Here is an 18,681-nt window from a genome sequence, read left to right as displayed (position 1 = left end):
GATGCTTCCCATGGAATCCCTTGCAGCTGGGCTCTGAGCTTATTGAAGTTGGCTCTTCTGAGATCCAGGGTCTTCATCCTAGTACTGGTCTTCAGTGTGCTCAGCAAGATCTTGAACTTTGCAATGCTGTGGTTGCTGTATCCAAGGATAACATGGGTGGTTATGTTGTCGAGTAAGTCTTCATGGTTTGTGAGCAATAAATCTAGCAATGCACTGTTCCTAGTCAGCATGTCCAGCATCTGTAGCAGGACACAGTCCTCAATGCATTCCAGGAACCTCCTGGATGGCTTGTACAGAGCTGTATTGCTTTCCCAACAGATGACCGAGTAACTGAAGTCACATTGGAAGACAAGGTTCTGTTGGCTGACATGGAAAAAGAAGTAGGGGACAACAGTCTATGCTTTTTTACCAGTTGTTGCAGTCTCTCTGTGACATCCCAGATCTTGACTCCTGGCAAGCAGCAAACTTCCCTTGACCATACATCAGGCCAAGAGAGAGGTGCCTCAGTGCCTCTCAGCAGGGAGTCATCCACTACTAGCACTCGATGCTTCCTTTTGCAGCTTTCAGTATGTGCTGCCGGTGCCGTTTCTTCCTGGGAATCTTGTTCATTGGTTTTGGCTGGTGCCAAGGCTTCAAATCTTTTGCTGGTTGGTACCATATGAGGAAGAGGAGTGAAGTGATGATATCCTGGTTCCACAGGCCACCAGAGACCATGGCACCTCCTTCTCCAAGGTGCCGTCTGTTTGCAGTCGAAGCTCTTTGTCTGGTGGTCCTTGGACATCGATGCCAAAGGGCCCTAGCATTTCTTCTCACAAAGCCTTGACTAATACTCTTATTTCTTGTTCATTCTCCCTAATACAGCATAACCTGCTAACTGCCTCCTGCAGCTCCTCCACCCAAGCACACCTTGCAAGGTGGAGCAGAAGGAGGCTCCAGAAGCTCTCCTCCAGCCAGGAGGAAGGGTGCAGTTTCTGCAGCCGTCCACCTGGAGAGTAGCTCCCTTGACAGAAAGCTCTGTCTGGGTGGCCACCAGATGAGAAGGTTTGGGGGATACACACCTCATCACAGAACTTAAAGGGTCATCACAAAGAGGATGCAGGCCCTCCCTTCCCAAGCAGACAAGGGGCAATGGGTACAAGTTGCACCGGGAAAGGTTTCGTCTCTGTGGAGCTGCCCTGGGGACCTGGGGTGGCCGCTGCTCAGGGGTAGGCCCTGTCTCCTGAGAACTCTGAGACAGCCCTGCCCTCTGCTGATCCCTGCAGCAGCAAGGCAGGGGCTGAGGAAGGGGCCAGGAGCCACCAGCCTAGCTGGGCTCCCGGGCAATGAATGCTCTCTGCGGCTCCAGCTGCCGCCTGAGATGATGGCCCCAACCAGCTGGTGGAGGAGTGGGCAGGAGATGAAATAGCAGTTATTCTCAGCAAGGAACAGCAGGAATAAAGCTCTAGGACTCCCTTCTCCAAGGCCAACATCCCTTTGCTCAGCACCCCAACCCATCTGCCCCTGTGTGAAGAAGGCAATTCTCCCAAAATCCGTTGCCAGCTTTCTCCTCTGCAGCACTGAGATCCAGGCCAGATGGAGAAAGAGCCTCTTGTGTCTGTGAAGGTGACAGGACCTTCAGAACAGGGATTGACCCTACTGGAGGACCTTTCCACCGTGAACTGCCCTTGTTCCTCTCCATCTCTGCATACAGCACAGGGGGCAAAAGAAAGGCAGAACCAGGGCCAGTGTGCTTCAGGGACCACATTTTCCACAATATCTTTTCCACAAAGAAAAGACACACAGGTAAGGTGAAGAAGCTGGACTCATTATTTGTGGAAGGCCAAGCGGAGGGATGACCTGGGAGCAGGCGAAGAGGACGGGCAGAGAGGCCAGCAGCCACCCAGCCTCCCCAACAGGCTCCGCTGTGCCCAGGATCAGCTCTGCGCAGAGTTCCAGCAGCACAGAAAGCTGGTGAAGGGGAAGAGAAGGTCGTCTCCTCCTCCACGTCCTCTGGAGCACTGCTAGTCTAAATCCAGATGACTTTCTCTCCGCAGTCTTTAGGACAAACAGGGTTTGAACCACCACGTTTGATATGGAGCAGCTGGTGTCATCCTTTATGCCTAAAGGGCCGGGACAGAGAGGAACAGAGCTGAGCTCAGAGCCTGGATCTGGAGGGACCCAGAGGGAACCCCTCCTGCCAGGGCCACTCCACCCAGCTCTTCCCACGGCCAGGAGGGAGCAGGGGCCAGAGGCATCAGGGGGAAGATGCTGGCCACCAACTCTTCACGTGGCCCTGAAACCTCTGTCTACTCTGCCCACGCCGGCCCTTGTCCGCGCAGGGAGCAGAGCCCTCCCTGGCCAGGGCAGGGAGTGCAGCTCCCTTCCCCGGGTCTTTCCTCCTCCCGCCAGCCCCTGCTGACACCCCGCTGCCCACACTCACCCTCGTAGATGGTCTGGAGCTTCTCCTGCTGACCCCTCGTGTGCCGCCCGGCCAGCCCTAGGAACACACAGCCCATCGCAAACCCCGCCAGCCTCAGCAGCGCGGCTGCCCCACATCAGCCCAGCAACACGCTTTCCGGCCCTTGGCAGGGCTGAGCCCAGGACCTTCCCCACACGTGACGCCCAAGGGCAGGGGTGGGTGAGGGCGGCAGGGAGCCCCATGGGCGCCCTGGCCCCGCGTCGGCCAGTCGGGGCTCCGCAGCCTCTGGGCCGAACCCAGCTGCTGGTGCAGCAGCCGGGGCTGGGGCCGAGCTGCAGCGGGGCAGGGAGGGACCCCCGGGGATCGTAGCTTACCAATGAACCTGACGGCCGCCTCCCGCATGGACTCCTGCGAGCTCTGCAGGTAGCGCAGGGACTGGCGCAGGTACTCGTCTGCTGCTGCGCTCTGCCAGCTGGAGAGAGCGCAAGGGGATGGAGGGAAGGGTTGGCACAGGCTCTCCCCCTTGGCCGGGCGGTCCCTGCGCCCAGGACTGGCCTCCTCAGCCAGGACAGCCACAATCCTCAGCCAGCAGCCGGCTGGTGCCGGGCTTTGGAGGGAGCAGGGGCTGGGTGCTCCCAGCTGGGCCGGGGCTCCGTCGGCACCCCAGGGATCCGGAAGGGAGAGGAGCCTGGAGAAGAACCCACGGGGCCACATGTCCGAGGGAAGGGAGCCTGTGTGGCATGCAGGCTGTCGGTGACAGGCTGCAGCAGTGAGCAGGGGCAGACTCCAGGGTTGTGGTTTTTCAGAACACGGTTCAAAGTTACATTCACCGTTTTACAAGAGAACAGATCACTAGAACTGCTGGCAAGTACACTGCAGGTTTTATATACGAAAGGAATGAACTAAAAGCACAATTTTCACATTCAAGGCTTACAAATGACATAGGAAAAAATAATTTCTAGAAAGGCAACTTATCTCAATAATTTATGATGCAAACTAACTGCCCTGGAAGTCAATGAAAGCGTGAGCCCTTTATAAACTTTTTAACAGGAAAACACAAATATTTCCACATGTAACAAATAACGCTGCTATTGGTAGTGCTGTATCCTCCAGGATCATGTAATGCACAGCATACAGTACAGTCAGGGAGTGTGAAGCAGCAAAAGAACAGCAACCTTTCTGGTAACGCCTTACCACAGTTTTCCATGTAAAACTATTCCATTTTCAGCTACAAAGACAGACAGACAGCAGCTCCAGTAAACAGTGCGTGCATGTGCTGGCCTCCTCAGTCAGTAAACTGCACCTCAATCAGCAGCATCCTAAGTAGAGACAGTCCCTACATACAACAGTGCTTCATATCCTGTACTTCAGGAAACACCACAACACACAAAACAGTCTCATCTTGTCTTCACCATCTTGGACCAACATGTTTTCACAGCAGACAGGGACTGGAACATGCTCTTGTGCACAGAGTCAGGCCTGTGCACAGGCTTTGGTGTCTACCCAGGCAGCAGGTGGGTGTATTTCCACTGGTGAAGGTGACTCACATGGGGAGTGGGGAGTGTTCTGCTTCAGCAGAAGGTCCCCCTCCATCTCCCTAATTACTCATCTGGAGACCTCATGTGGCACCCATATATTCTGCCTGAGCACCCTCAGACTAGCTGCAAGCCATGGTAAAGTGGACGGACTATGGCAGCCATCGTCAGCAAAAGGAAAACATCTAAACCTACAAATTCAAACATCTTGGGAGATAGCTCCTAGACACTGGGGATGAAGACGGATACAATGCTTTCAAGGTAAATAAATGCCATTTGTAGTAGTTTCCCTTCAGCTGGTAACGCATCCAGTTATACCACATAAAATGCCACAAGATTCAGCTGCTATTTTAGACAGAAAGAGCAGTCTCACCATAGCAATTGTCACAGTATTTAAAGCTGGCCAACAGTCTCTTCTCCATTTCAAAATGCAAACAGACATTTGAAAAAAAGTAAATGAATTGCAATGCTCCAAGTATACAAATTATCACTAAAGAAACAAGCAAGGATTGCACACGAGGCTTTCAGAAACACTTTCTAGATGAATTAAGTCTCTCCCATGCAGGGTTGTAATAGATGAGCTTCTGCATTGCTGCACAGTTCCAGGTAGAGTGGGAAGAAGTCCACACTGTTCACGTAGAGTCCAAGACGTGGGTGCAGGGTTGGACCAAAGGCTGTCTTTCCTACATGGGATGATGCTGAAATGCATTGTATTTTGGCATGCCAGGATCACAGACTTTAGCAGGTCTGACAGGCAGACCGTGCAAGTAACAAGCTAGATCTGGCTACTACACGACGGAGAGGCAGGAAGATTGATTCATTAAGACAAGAAATTAGTGGCTAAAGGAAACCCATGAACAGGCGCCTTTGAGTGAAATTGAAAAGCAAAGTGATTTTGGCAGCAGCAGCACAACTCTTGGAATTAGGAGTGCTTTTTAACAGCAGCTGACAAGACTAATTGCTGCCATTGAACAACAGGGGAGATGAGGAAAAAGGAGAGCTTGGGTAACGTGGGAGTTCTGCCAGGAGATAAACAGTCGTCTTAATGTTTTACTATCATCTTGCAACAAGCCGAAAGGGCTGTTCTATCAAAAAAAAAAAAAAATCATCCTAGTAATTCCTGCTGAGACACTGACACTCTGGTGGATCAGTTACCATTTGCTTGGTGGTTACTGCCAGCTCTGAGAAATTATTCTTGATGAATCAGTACCTGCATGAACGAAAGAAAAAATTTTAGAGTAGAGCTCCCAGCACACCCCAACATTTTGCTTTCATCCTCGTGACATCAGCTCAGAAAATTGGATGTCTCGTGCAACACTCGGGATCAAGAAGCTCTTTGCAGCACCCATCCAGAACATGGTGTCTTAGTGGAGTAGCGGAGATAGTAGGTGTTGGGAAGTGAAAGCAAAAGAAACACCTGCATGCAAAGCACCTGGAACGGCCAATCCAGCATCTCCTATCGAAGATGGTCAGCGCAGATGCAAGTACTCCCTTTCAGATGAGATAGCATAATACACACATCTGCTTCCCGTGAGACACTAACCTCTCTGTTCACACCGGGACGTTAGTACTGTGGACTGCCAAGGATCAGCTTCAGAGTCAGGACAGCTCACACGCCAAACAGTTTGACCACAACCGAAATGCCATCTAGACAGTTTACCAGGCATAAACTGGAAAAGGACTCCATTTTTTCCAAGGGACTGATTGTATATAATGAGAGGTCATTTCCACAAGCTCCATCATAAACAGGTATCTTCTTTCCCAGGCTAGCTAGCCGTAATTCATTTGCTCCTTTCTACAGATTATGCTGTTCTGACTTGCATTTTCTCTCGTCGCTGTTCCGAACACTCTTCAGCCACTCCATCACCTTCCTTGAAGCTTAGTGCTAACACTGGATGCTGTACGCAACAGAGGATTCCTTGCCCTATAAGCAGCAGGAGGATTACCGCATACAGCTCTCAGACAACAAAACACCAGCTATTTAATATTCTATTTCAGACACCTTTCTGCAGAACTGCTGTTTCATCAGATTCTGCCCCTCCCCCCCCCCCCATTTTCTGCCTGTGTAGCCAGTAATTCCCAGGTAACTGTGAAATTTGCATTTGTTCTCACTGAATTGCAACCTATTTTTCAGCCAAGCCACAGCTACCTTTGATCTGAGCCGGTGCTGCTTTGAGCAGGGACAGATTAGATGACCTCCAGGGTTCCGTTATTCAACAGCCTATCCTCTAGGTGACTCGGAGTTTACTGCATCCAAGAAAATGCCCAGTAACTGGTGATCCTTGTAGATTTTATTAGGTGGTTGCAAGTCATTCATAACTGAACTGAACTTCAGGTCAAGCAAATGTGAAGTTATCCTCGGAAAAATGGTGAAAGAACTGATTCAAGTACGTTTGGCACAGCTATCTTGCAGAAAAACCTTCTGTGGGAGAAGGAGACAGGCTCTGATGTCCAGGCTGATGAAGTCGTGCCAGATTATCCTTGTCAACAATTACACTGCTTAACCTGCTCTCTTCAAAGATGACAAGAATTCTCTGCATCCATCAATATTCTGCCTGAGTTTCACATCCCACCGGTACCTGTGGCTCCAACCCAGTTCTTCTGCAGAACTTGATGAAAAAGGACACAAGGCTCATGACTAGACACTGAACTGCAGCTCTGGAGACTTTGGGTCAGCCCTCTTCACTCTGCAGTTTATCATTTAACACAGGAAGGGATCTGCCATAATGCCCCACTTTGACAAAGGGAAAATAAACCTTATTCCTACCCACAATTCTGTCTTTGCTATTTGGTTTTTATGTTCTTCAGAGTTAAAATGAACCAACTGCAAAGGACCCAGCACAGCCGCTCTTAATTTTCCAGCGGACCTCCAGCACAAAGACAACTAAAATAACTTTGGGTTATTCACAGTTTTTCAAAGGCAAGGGAGCAAAATAAGATATTTTAAATCCTGCCAAAAATTGTTAGAAACACCAGATGGAAAACTGTATTTTTCAGAAAAAACAAATGAGGACGGGAATTTAGCTCTTATTTCTTTTACGATATTAGACAATATCAATACAAGCATCAATAATTAATACTAACTCTTCTTCCAGAGACATACCAATTTAACATCACAGATGCTGAAAACTTATCCAAGTCAGAGAATGGATTTAAAGAGGGCTTACCCTGCTCAGGTGGCTGCTCTTGGCTTTCAGCTGCATTCATTTGATTTTGATGGAAACTTCTTTCAGCAGGCCTTTCAAATCAGAGAGCTTAAAAATTAAAAAAAAAAAAAAAAAAGCAGCTTTATTTATATAATGTCAATCTAACTCATTCCAACAGATGATCACAGCTTGGGATGAAGGAGAAGGAAGAGAACAAAACAAGCAAGCAATAGTAAGTACCTTAAAATACCCTAGAACATACATACCCCAGAAAATACTGTATAACATCAGCAACAACAGGCATAAAACCCCTTACCTGAACTCCTGGCTACCCTGTGGCTACTTCAGAAGCAGTAACTGACTGCTTTTTGTATTCAGTAGTCACACTGTGGTGGCAAATGAAGCAGTTTTAACATTGCTTTTCAGAGGAAAGCAATGCTAGTAAGTAATATGAGTAACGAGTAATTGCCTCTCCAAATATTAGACGAAATGCAACAGCGCTTGAAAGGACACTCCCAATTACAGTTTTCATCAATGCAATTAAAGCAGTGAGCCCTAATGCATATGTGTTTCACCTAGTTAACAGGCATTATGACAGCTACAAGCTCCCATCCATACTGCATCTCCGTGTGCTCCTTCAAAGCAGAGACTGCAGATCAGTGGGGTTTTGTGGAGCATTCACTCTGACACACGGAGCTGCCTTTAAACCCTGCCCAGGTCATGATCAAAGTCCATTATTCCTCAGAACATCCACATCAGGTTTAAAGGAAAGTCTACCCCATGATCAAGGCTCATGCCTAGGACTCAATGACACCCTCAGACTTGTTTTAGGACGTCATCTCAAGCGAAAGGCAGCGAGATATCCCTGGAGCGCCTTGCGCTCAAGCTCTCATAAGCACTGGCCTCAGTACATTTCTGTCATTAAAGCTCAAGGCACGAACAGATAAAACAGCCTGCTGTAAGGTATTCCCTCACAGAATAAGAGGTATGGTTTGGGTATTACTTTTCACTACAGAATTAAAGTTATCTTATTTCCTTTCAGTTTCAAGAGGAGCATCACTAGACACATACTTGGTTGCTCACCATTTGCATTTCAGTCTTGAAAGCAAGCTATTATTTTGTAATCTGAATTATTTGACAGCATTCAAAAGAAACAGTTTGAAGTATATCTGGGCCTTGGACTTTTTAAAAGTCAGTTCTCCACACCAAAGCAACTCCCCACTTCAGAGGAAAAATGTGTAATTCAATCAAGACCTCAAAAAATACCCATTATGAAGGTCTTCTCAGTATCACGGTCACAAAAGGTGTACTTGTATGGCAATTCTGACAATGATGTGCTCTCTAGCAGATTGGTACCTTTAAATTGCTTCAACACAGGATGTTTCTGTGAATCAGATCAGAATTGGTCATTTTAATCGTAATTAAAGGTCCTCCTACCCTGCAATATGTATGGAGTATCCTTGTTTACCTAGCAGGTGTTGCCTGTGCCATCTGAAGCATCACCAGGCTTTCCACAATATATCTAAACTGCCACTTCATTTTATAAGCAGAAGTTAAACGAACACAAAACAGTAGGATTAATTACCTCATGCCATCAGCACTAGAGGCTAAACTTGCTAGAACAGATGTTTGAGAAGGGCACACTCTAAGTGTGTAATACCCCTTCCTCCCATTAGTGTTCCACAGGCTTGTGGCATAACAGAATATTGCAGTTTTATAAGATAGAAGCTATTTTTCCTTCTATTCCATCCGATAACGAATACTGAGAAACACTTCTTCAATGCTAAGCAAGCATCTTTCTACTTCATTTTCCAGCACAATACGAAGCTACATATGGAATCAAAGGTGCGAAGGAGCACATTAAAAAAGCCCAATTAAAATGGGGTCCTGGCAATAGTAACAAAGACTGACATGACTCCCTGATGCTTATTTTCCTTGTGGACCACTGCCTGCTTTACCAGAGAAGTCTGAAACATCCCCCAGAGAAGTCTGAAACTTCAGCACATCCCCCAGAGAAGTCTGAAACACAAGTACCTTTGCATCCAGTTGTCTAAATCGATGCACCATCCTGAAAATGGAAAGAGAACATGGAGGTGAAGACTGAGCCCAGGTATTCGAGAAGCCCTGGCTAACGCCCCTCCCCGCTTTGCACACTGCAGAACCACTTTGCAGAAGTCTAGCTGGAGCCGAGAGATCTAGTCCTTGCCTTTGGCCAAAGAGTGGAGCTAAGGGCAACTACAGAGTCCAAAATTGTCGGAAAACTGCCCTCTTTGCATGTACTCAGAGGTCAGTTAGGAAACAGATTGTCTGCAGACCCCCCTGTTTGGGAACACCAGCCTTTCATCCTTCCAGGAAGGCAGGGCTGCAGGTGGTTTGGCATCGTTTCTATTACAAGTATATTAACTAACATACGAATTACTGTTAGTGCTGCATTATTCCATTTTCCTTGTCAAGACTCTTCTGCTTCCAGTATAAAAGCTATTTTTTTGTATTTGCTTGGCTTCTTATTGAATGCTGAGTGCCTCTGGGTAGTCTTAACAAACACTTACTTGTGGACAACAATGTCCTCAGCAGGGGCAAAGGGGCATGGAAGAGTCTGGTCTTTCCTCCCCATTCTTATCAGTTCTTCCCTTACACTTGATTTAGGGAAATACTCAAGCTACTGGAAGCTAGTTACAAAATTAAGGCATCATACAGAGCAGGTTACTGTTGCTTGCTCTTTTCTAGCTTTCTTTATATTTCTCTTTCCTCTTACACTATTACTCTGAAAACCGTGAGAGAGATCCCAAAAATAAAGTGTCATGATCTGGCAGTCAGAGCAGTCCAAGTCTGCAACCTTCAAATACCATCACTCCAAATAACATCTTCCCCTCTCCCGAAGTCTTTCCTACTCACGCTGCTAAGTACAGACCTCCATAGAGATTGATGCTGTGGGAATGCTTAATACTCCAGGTCTAACACTAAACATTCTCTGCTAACTGCATAATGTTACACAACTAGTCAGCTATAGCACTGGTTTCCACAATGAGACCTCAGAACACTGTAGGAAGACATTTTCTCCTCTGGTGGTAAAATGGAAAGACTGAAGTACAGAAAAGTGAAATCATTTGAGAAACAGTGTGACAGATACTTGGAACAAGTTGTGTTTAATACATCAACCCAGCTATGCCATTATAGCCCTTGCAATATCGCCATTAGTATTTTACTAGCCCAATCAACTATTTCTGAAGACAGCCTGCAGCACCTGACAAAAAAAGCCATCATTTTACTTAAGAAAATAAAAAGAAATGGCACATTTATGATTTTATTTATCTACCTATTAGTCTGCAAACACTTAGAGCTGCTGAAAACTTGACTCCACTAAAAATATTCAACAGAAAGTTAAGAGACTGAAGACAAAGAAGGGCAGACGTACTCTTCTGATGAATCATTTGCTTTGGTATTGATTTTGACAAGGTAATTTTCCTTCATGACAGCTTCCCATGCCAGAATTTCATTGTCTTCATTTTTTGAGCCTGAGAAACGTATGTGAAGAAAAACAACAATGCTAGGTTCAGTTAATTTGTCTTTTGAATGTTAAATTGCAAAAAGGCTGGGTTAGTGCTTGGATTCAGAGGCTGAAGATTCCTTTCCCTGCATCCAGAGCACTCGCAGCCCCACTTCCCACCTGTGACACAGCTTCGATAAACACGACATCAATGCATTTTACTGTATGCTCCTGGCAACTGGACTTGGTTAAAAAAAGAAAATATGAACAAAAAACCCTAACAAGCTCTAAGTGTCTTTCTGGAATTTTTTGAGGCTGGGTTAACACAAGTGCTTTGTGAAATGGCAGCCGCTTCAACAGGCATAGGATGTTCCAGAAAGTTCCCATCTGGGTTTGAGCTTTCCATTCGTTTCTACTTTATCCCATATTGGATCATGAAGAGTAACACATGTTAAGAACCATGTTGTATGACTTATCATTGAACTAAAACATCTCAAAATGATGAAGCATTGCCTTCTCTATAAAGTATCTCCTGTTGGTGCTGTAAATTAGAGTGACACAGCAAATGACTTTGAGGCACCAACGTCCTCCAGGGTAGTACTTCTGCATTTTATCCTGTTCCAACAGGACAGCACAAACCACGTTTTAAATGGGTTTTAATTAAAAAAATTAGCCGAGACAAAAGAAGACCACAGCTGGCAAATGACTGAAGTCCCATTTCCCCCACCCGGTGCTCCTCTGACCTCATACAGCCTCAGTTGTTCTCCCAGATACCGGCAAGCACATAAGCACCCAAATCCCAACCATTTCCATCAAGTTCAGTGGGGAAGCCAGGATTTTACAATAGTCGACACATTAGTGTGCTTTCTCCATGCAGTCCTCAGCTCCTGTCACCAGCCCAACCAGAATGATATTCTGGCTCTAATTAATTCTTCCCTTTGCCTTTAGAACTGCAACGCCAACTGTGCATCACACTTGGGCAGAAGTATCTGCCGTTAAACCACCTCCCCAGCAAGGAAACCAAACAGTGATTTGGACAGCCAAAACAATTTAGTCAGCGCAAAGGAATTTTATACCCCAAAGCAGGCATCTTTCTCCTAAACTAACAACAAATCCAGCCGGTGCTGCAGGGCAACAGTCAGGTTGTTGATGGATGGGAATAGGTCTGTCAATTAACTTATCCTCTCTCATCTGTTTCTGAATGGCACTTAAAAAAAAAGAAAACACTCCATTTGTTGGAGGGAAAAGCTTGTTAAAACAATTCCTATCTGTGCTCTCTGACAGAGTAAATAAAGGGGAAATAGCTAGAGGACTGACACAGCCACTCCTGCATTTTTGAGGCAGTTTGCCCATTTGGCCATGCCCAGAGGGCCAGGAGACTCTCTCTTCTCAGGCAGAAGAGCCTCTGAAGACAATTGTGCTCTACTAGGCTGCCCTAGCAGCGACTAGCTGTATTAGCTGGGAGATTGTAATGGAAGGACAAAAAAAAAGCAATTCCAGAAGGCTGAGTGGCAAGCAGAAGCTAAAACCACCTCTTGTACTAGTCACCTAGAGCATTTAGAGCATGTGAGATCAGGGATCTCTGCCACTGGGTAACAGTGCAGGAGGGATGCACTACCAGATGTTAATGACAAATGGGATGGTTCACATTTTTCATGCAGGCCATGAAGATGATTTTTCAGCTGCTGCAGGCTCTGGATGAATTTATTCAGAGCTCTAATACATAAAAAAACCCCCAACTTTTCAAAGCTAGGAAGCAGCATAGGCAGCCCTAAACTGATAGGATTAATTTGAAGATGTAATTGATTTACATACACAAGGTAATTCTGCCTCAAAATGGCTTGGACAAGAAAGCACTGGGTAACTCCGCACAGCACTCAAGTACAGCAGGTCTCATGGTAGAACATAAAACCTCTCTAACAGACCAAAACCAAAGCTTGCTGAGGGGCAGGGATCATAGCAATGCTCAATTAGAGTTTTAGCGTAAGGAGTTAGGAGTGTAATTCCCCATATCCCAGAGAGAGCGCACCTTGAGTACTGAATGAAGATTACGGCTGAGAAGCAGCCAGGGTTTTTGATTTGAATCTTACTCAAGAGATTTCCAGCAAGATACTGGATTTGCATTCAATAGAGAACACGAATGAGCTGCTCTTCATTTCCAGTACAACCACCTCCTCCAACGTCTACACTGCCCTTGAAAATTTCCCACCAAAACACTAACTGCCTGGTTTAAGCACAGTGTGCCAAGGAAGAGTTGCAATGCACCTGCCACACAGCTGACTTTTAGGCAGTAAGGAATAATCCAACTCACAACAAATAGATGGCTCTTCACTTTCTTTCTTACAGCAGCATTTGAAACATTTCCTCATCACCATGAATATGTAGGCAAAGATCACGAATGGGAAGGGGATAGTCAAGCGACTGCAGTATTCTTGGACCAAGAAGTAACGCTGGAACTTCCACACCTGGTCGTTGTTCTCTTGTACTGATCCAACAGTGTAACTAACAGGTGAAGAAAGAGAAAATACATACAGCGTTAGTTATTCACCAAAGACCTCCATCCGAGCGTTTCTCTTTGTTATACCAGCGCATGTTTTTCTAAAATCATGCTGGAACAGGTAATTTTTGCTGATTAGGAGGTAATAGAGTTTGTCCTCCCTTTTACAGAGAAATTTAAAAACAGGAGGAACGAAGACAGTAGAAAAAACATCCCTGATGTTACAAATAAACTGGAAAAAATAGGAACAGGGAGAAAATACTCCACGTACTTTCACTACCTTAGCTCTAGGCAATTTTCTTCCCGCCTAGACACACAAGAACAGGATGCTTCTTTGCAAGATACTCTCTCTCATTAATTCATCAGCTAACTTCTTTCTAAGCAAAAAAAAAACCCCTAAAAATAGAACATTTGCAAAAAATGAAAAGCTCCTGAGATTTTTAGTAGAGGCATTAAGAATGCTCCAGGCACGGGTCAAACCTACTGTACTAAGCCCTGTACGAATCCAGCAAAACAACCACCACAGGAGCAAACAGCTCACAGAGTGCCTGACCTTTCATTGCTGACATTAAATAGCAGATGGCTGCTTCCAAAATGCCTGTGTTAAGATCCTAACGGACCTTTACATGAGATAAGCTAAAACCTTCACCTGGTGGAAATTATCTTCTGTTTTAGAAGATAAATCCTGAATTTCGGAAGTATCTAAAATGTAATATTCACCCTTTTCAGCTAATGCATACCGCATGCAAAGAAAAAGTGGGATATGCTGTTGCTAAAATTAATATAAAATTGTAATTACAACATACAGAGACATTGATTGGACTAGTGCCTAATAGACATCAGCATTATTAGACATAGGCATGTACACTCTACTCATAGGAGGAGCCATCACAGAGTTCACACGTTTCTAACTGGATCAAGAAAAAACCATCTCGGATCGCTGTTTGCCCACTGGGCTTCCTGACTTCAGTATAACCCAGCGCTCCTGCTTGGTTAAGATGTTCAAGCTACTGTCAGAATGAACTATGCAAAGCTCCGAGAGTGTCGTTAAAGAATTCATTGCGGGTCCTTCCACAAAATAAGCTGAACTGGCAAAAACCAGGTTTTCACCAGCATAACTGTATAAACCAGAGCATTTACCATTAGGTGCTGTTAAAATAAGTGTTCTAACAAATATCAAAGGCTTCTAGGGTAGAGCTGGCTTCCTGTTATACTTTCCTTGATTAACGTGAATTGCTTTCACCCTTTCTAGGCAGTACAATCATTGTTTCCTGTCCCCAGGTCCTGTGCAGGTTAGGAAAACACATGTACAATAAATAGATATGCTGCACCAGTCCTAGCTGCCTTGCCAAAAATCACATTTCTGACTCTCTTTGGAGTCCAGCTCAGCATGGGAAGAAAGGTTCAGAGCAGAGGGGAGAGCAGTTCCCAAAGCTGAGGCGTTCTCAACTCATTACACTAATAAGTCTCATCTCAGGCCAGGAAAAACTGGCACTGTCATTTGGAGGGAAGATCCTCTGAGGCAAACCGAGAGTTCTCAGCAGTTCCTGTAAATACTCTTGTTGCCAAAGGAAATTCCTGCCAAGCCTGTCACTGCCAAGGTACCACCAAAAAAACACAAAAATAAACATAGCGGACCTCAAGAATGATGCCCAGGGGTTGTAAGTATTTTTGTTATGCTGCAAGGGAGCATAAAGCAGAAAAGAAGCAGAGCTGGGAAGGAGAACAGAGCCACAGCACCAATCCAACTGTATTCACAAGTCAGAAGTGAGACAGGAGGGCAACACACTCCTGAAGTCTGATATGAAGGTCTTCCCATTATTAACTCAACCCTGTGTCAGTGTAAACAACAAAAATTTATGGAAGGAGTTGAGGAAAATTTTCCCTGCTCTTGCTGGTCCCAACGCGGTCAACGTATATTAGATAATGTGCGCAACAGCCACCATTTTTATTTGGCAAATCAGTGCTGGCTATATGATACAGTAAGCAGTTGCCAGCACCACATTTCAGGTGTCTGAGCCATCTGCATGGTGTAACACCTCACAAGATGCCCAAATAGGCCTCCTGACCGGTAGACCCACAGACAGATAAGTTACCATATGAAAACAGAAGCGATGGCATTTTTCAAGACAATATCTTTTTGTATGTCCCAAGGAGATGCGGCCCATTGCCTGTGGTACAAGTCAGAACAATAAATAGGAGGTCCACCGGAGCAGTAACAGACCCATCACCACCACGCAGCAGTTCTGGTTAATAAAACCATAGTGTCATAAAAAGACAATAACAACTCATTTATTCAGTCTGGCAAGGTCAGCTGTGCAGCAACTCATACTTGGTAAAGCACTGACCCAGCTATCACCCCCTGTGCGAACACAGGGATCTGTACTAAGCCCACTGTGCAAAGGATGCTTAGAGAAGTAGTAAAAGGACTGGCGGCAATCCATCCCCAGGACTTTGTACCAGTTCTGATCAGACTGCTGTGAGAAATGCTGAATAACCTTGCCTTTGTTCAACTTCCCACAGCACACCCTCAATGTGACAGGTCTGGTTCTAGCTAGGAACCCTGTCCAGACTACTCCCTGCAATTCCTCTGCAAAATACCCAGGCAGGGTCCAAGGGCTAGCTTCCTGCTGTTTTCCAGGACTTCATTCCCTTTCTCAGAGGGATATTGATACAGGGATCAGAAGCAAGTGATCTCTCCTTTATTACGTACCCAAACATGGCCACGAGCAGGTTCACGAGGAGGATGTTTGTTGAGAGCATGTAAATGCAGACAAGGGGAATGGTAATCCACTCTGGGAAGCGGGGCTGGTTGTTGGCATCCAGCTCCACGCACAAGGGCTTGGACTCGTTCCCAGAAAAGGTGCAGCGGTCAAAGTTGTAGGTGGTACCTCAGAGGAAGAAAGCAAGAGAGCAACTAGTGAGCCTTCTCTCCCTCCTTCTGTTGGTTCCAGCCCCAGGTACTGCCACTGACCACAATACACGTGACCTCCTCCTTCCCTGACTCCTCATCAGACATAAAACCTTGCCTTGTTGCTGCTTGGAGGAAAGGGATCAACACAGGACTGGACAACCACTGAAAGGACAGAGCCTTCCACCCACCCGGGAGAGATTCCCATGGAAGATAACTACCGTCAACATCATCAGGGTAATGGCCAAACATAGCCAGGTACGGCTCGTAGATGACGGATCGAAATATCCACTCCCAACGGTGCTCATTCTTCCTTAGGATGCCTTGTCTGGCCACACCAAAAGCCACCATCCACACAGCAAAGAGGAAGAGGAAGAAGAAGACATCTATCATCTGAAAAAGGACAACAAGCAAACGCATCAGTGCCCCGCTGCATGCCTGTTGCAAGCCACACGTGGCTTTTTTTCTCCTTGATCTGATATTAGGTTGGAGAACAAATATTAGAAAAGCCTACACAAGCTAGCACCATTTTAATGCAAGTTTTCAGATCACTGCTCCATAACTTTATAGTCACCAACACACATACACAAATAATTGACCACTCCCACTCGGGGAACTCCAAAAATGTTTACACAACCATAAAACCAAGGCATATTTTGGAACATACAATATCTCCCCGGTATCAGACAGGCTCCACCCACAAAAGCCAGATCCACATACAAAGACACATGCAACAACTGTAGCTGCAGACCCTGCAGCCCAGTGTCAGGTGAAAGCAGCCACCACTTCTGAAAATGCCACTCCAGATGACTTCAAAGCAGCATTTATAGTCCAGACACTGGCTGACACTTTCATGAATTGGCAATATCCCAGTTGAGCTTCCCCATTTGTTGCAGACCCACCTCCAGCAAGATCTGCCCTTCCACTAGCCCCAAACACCTTTATTTTTAGACTTACTCAAAGATTCATCCCTTTTGCAGAAGGCCAAACAAGAGAAAGATGTACAGGAAACAATCCTGTGTTGTTGCTTCCATACCCTAAGGGACCCTAGGACGACGTAATCTCTAGACTTCAGCTTTACAGCGGTGGTACATGGCAAAAAAAAGGCTTCCTGGGTAAGCTGCAGACCACGCTGTTACTCCCCTCGACACCACACAGCTGGGTTTTAAATTCCATGTACAAAATCGGCTCCAAGTGACACGCACAAATTCAAGCAGACATACTGCAGCCCTCCCACGCTCCTCATTCCCGCACCTACAGTAAGCCACATCTGTATCATATGGAACCCCCCTCTCTTCCTATTACCTTTCCCAGTCTGCTAGCAAACATCCCCTCCAGCTACGAAGGGTAGAATTAGCCTGGCCACTCCATGAGAGGCTCCTCACCGCCCAATTCTCCAGTTCCTTGTGTGATGGTGCAGTGGAAGAGAGAAATCCTCTTCCTGTACCATTTATCATCATCGTCTTGTTTGGGGAACGCTTATGTGAGCAACAAGAGTGATGGAATAAACCACTGAAACTTCTAAGATGTAAGAAAAAAGCTACCAGGAAGCAAATTCCCTTTTCTGTTCTTCAGCCTGATCTTTATTTTCTCCCTGTGCAGAGGGAGAGAAAAAGGCCCTGCTCTTAATTAGGTCCTATTTAAATCTTAATTAATCCTGTTTAACAGATTTAAGAGGAGGAGAGAACTTGCTGCCATCATCAGAACGCTGGGGATTTTCACTCTTGAGGAAAAAAGAAAAGTGTCGCATCATTTATCTAGACTCTCTCGAATAGCTGCCAGAATCTTACCATCCTCTGCAGCATAATAATTTTGGGTCCTAGATTCCTGCTAACTGTGAAAATATGGATCAGCCTCAGAGTAAAAACTATGTAGTCCAAACAGAAAATGACTCTCCCAGAATACCAAGAGCTTTCATCAGATGAGCGAAGCCTGATGGAGACAGTAAAAGAAAAATGAAGAGAAGCGTTGGGTAAAGCATGCAGAAGTCAGGTAAAAATACATTGAAATGGGGAGTAGAAAGTGAGCAACTGGAAAAACAGAACACGGCTACCCAGGGCCCCATGCCCCCTCCCACCCAGTCCCACCTGATGACAAGTGGTAGAACTGGTTAATGCACACCTTGTTTTCACCCTTCCTATCTTAGCTACTTCATCACTGTATCTCCCCTTCCCCTCTAAAACCGTTAACAGCAAAGACATCTCGTACCTTTAGCTATTCCCACAGCCCTCCAAAAACATCACAGTGCAATGACTGCTGCGCTGCACTGAGGCAACAAGAACCAAGTTACAGCTGAACAATTACACTGTAAAATGTGTTTTTATCATTCCTTTGTCATGGATGTTAACTCACCCATTCATGTAGAACAGCTTATGTGAGCTAATGATGTTCTGTTAGACCATTGTAGGTACAATTACAGTCCCCTTAAACAGAACACACTAAAGCTCAGAGAATCCAGATTACCACACTAAACAGCCAATAATAGGAGCCAGGGAAAATCCCAAAGAACTTCTGACTCTCTGAGATATTAACTCTGCAACTTTGTCTGATAAGCTCTATATAGCCTGCCTTGAAGGCATTGTCATGAAATGTAAGCCTATTTCAATCATCATTTTCTAAATATGCTCATCCAAACCTAAACATTAGGAAGGGCTGTCCTGCTGGCCTACAAAGATCCGAGTTTAGGAAAGCCACCTTTGTCTCCAGG

At 45.8% G+C, this 18,681-nt stretch overlaps 1 protein-coding gene across 1 annotated transcript in view; it reads right to left on the bottom strand.

Annotated features, from left to right (window-relative positions):
- Nucleotides 1-6,631: 6,631 nt before the first annotated feature.
- Nucleotides 6,632-18,681, bottom strand: part of TRPM8 (transient receptor potential cation channel subfamily M member 8) — a gene marked incomplete at its 5' end in the record, with an annotated part of 41,743 nt that continues 29,693 nt past the window's right edge. Inside the window, 7 exons of the mRNA XM_082001878.1 lie at nt 6,632-7,187; nt 9,114-9,147; nt 10,495-10,594; nt 12,878-13,068; nt 15,777-15,954; nt 16,196-16,367; nt 17,765-17,906. Of these exons, the coding sequence (XP_081858004.1) occupies nt 7,137-7,187; nt 9,114-9,147; nt 10,495-10,594; nt 12,878-13,068; nt 15,777-15,954; nt 16,196-16,367; nt 17,765-17,906 (868 nt within the window). The 3' untranslated portion in view covers nt 6,632-7,136. The remainder of the gene's footprint in view (nt 7,188-9,113; nt 9,148-10,494; nt 10,595-12,877; nt 13,069-15,776; nt 15,955-16,195; nt 16,368-17,764; nt 17,907-18,681) is intronic.

This window comes from Phaethon aethereus, assembly GCF_964289735.1.
Source record: "Phaethon aethereus genome assembly, chromosome: 6".
Taxonomy (NCBI): Eukaryota; Metazoa; Chordata; class Aves; order Phaethontiformes; family Phaethontidae; genus Phaethon; species Phaethon aethereus.
Note: the sequence above shows the minus strand (reverse complement) of the source record. Positions and strands in the feature narration are given on the sequence as shown.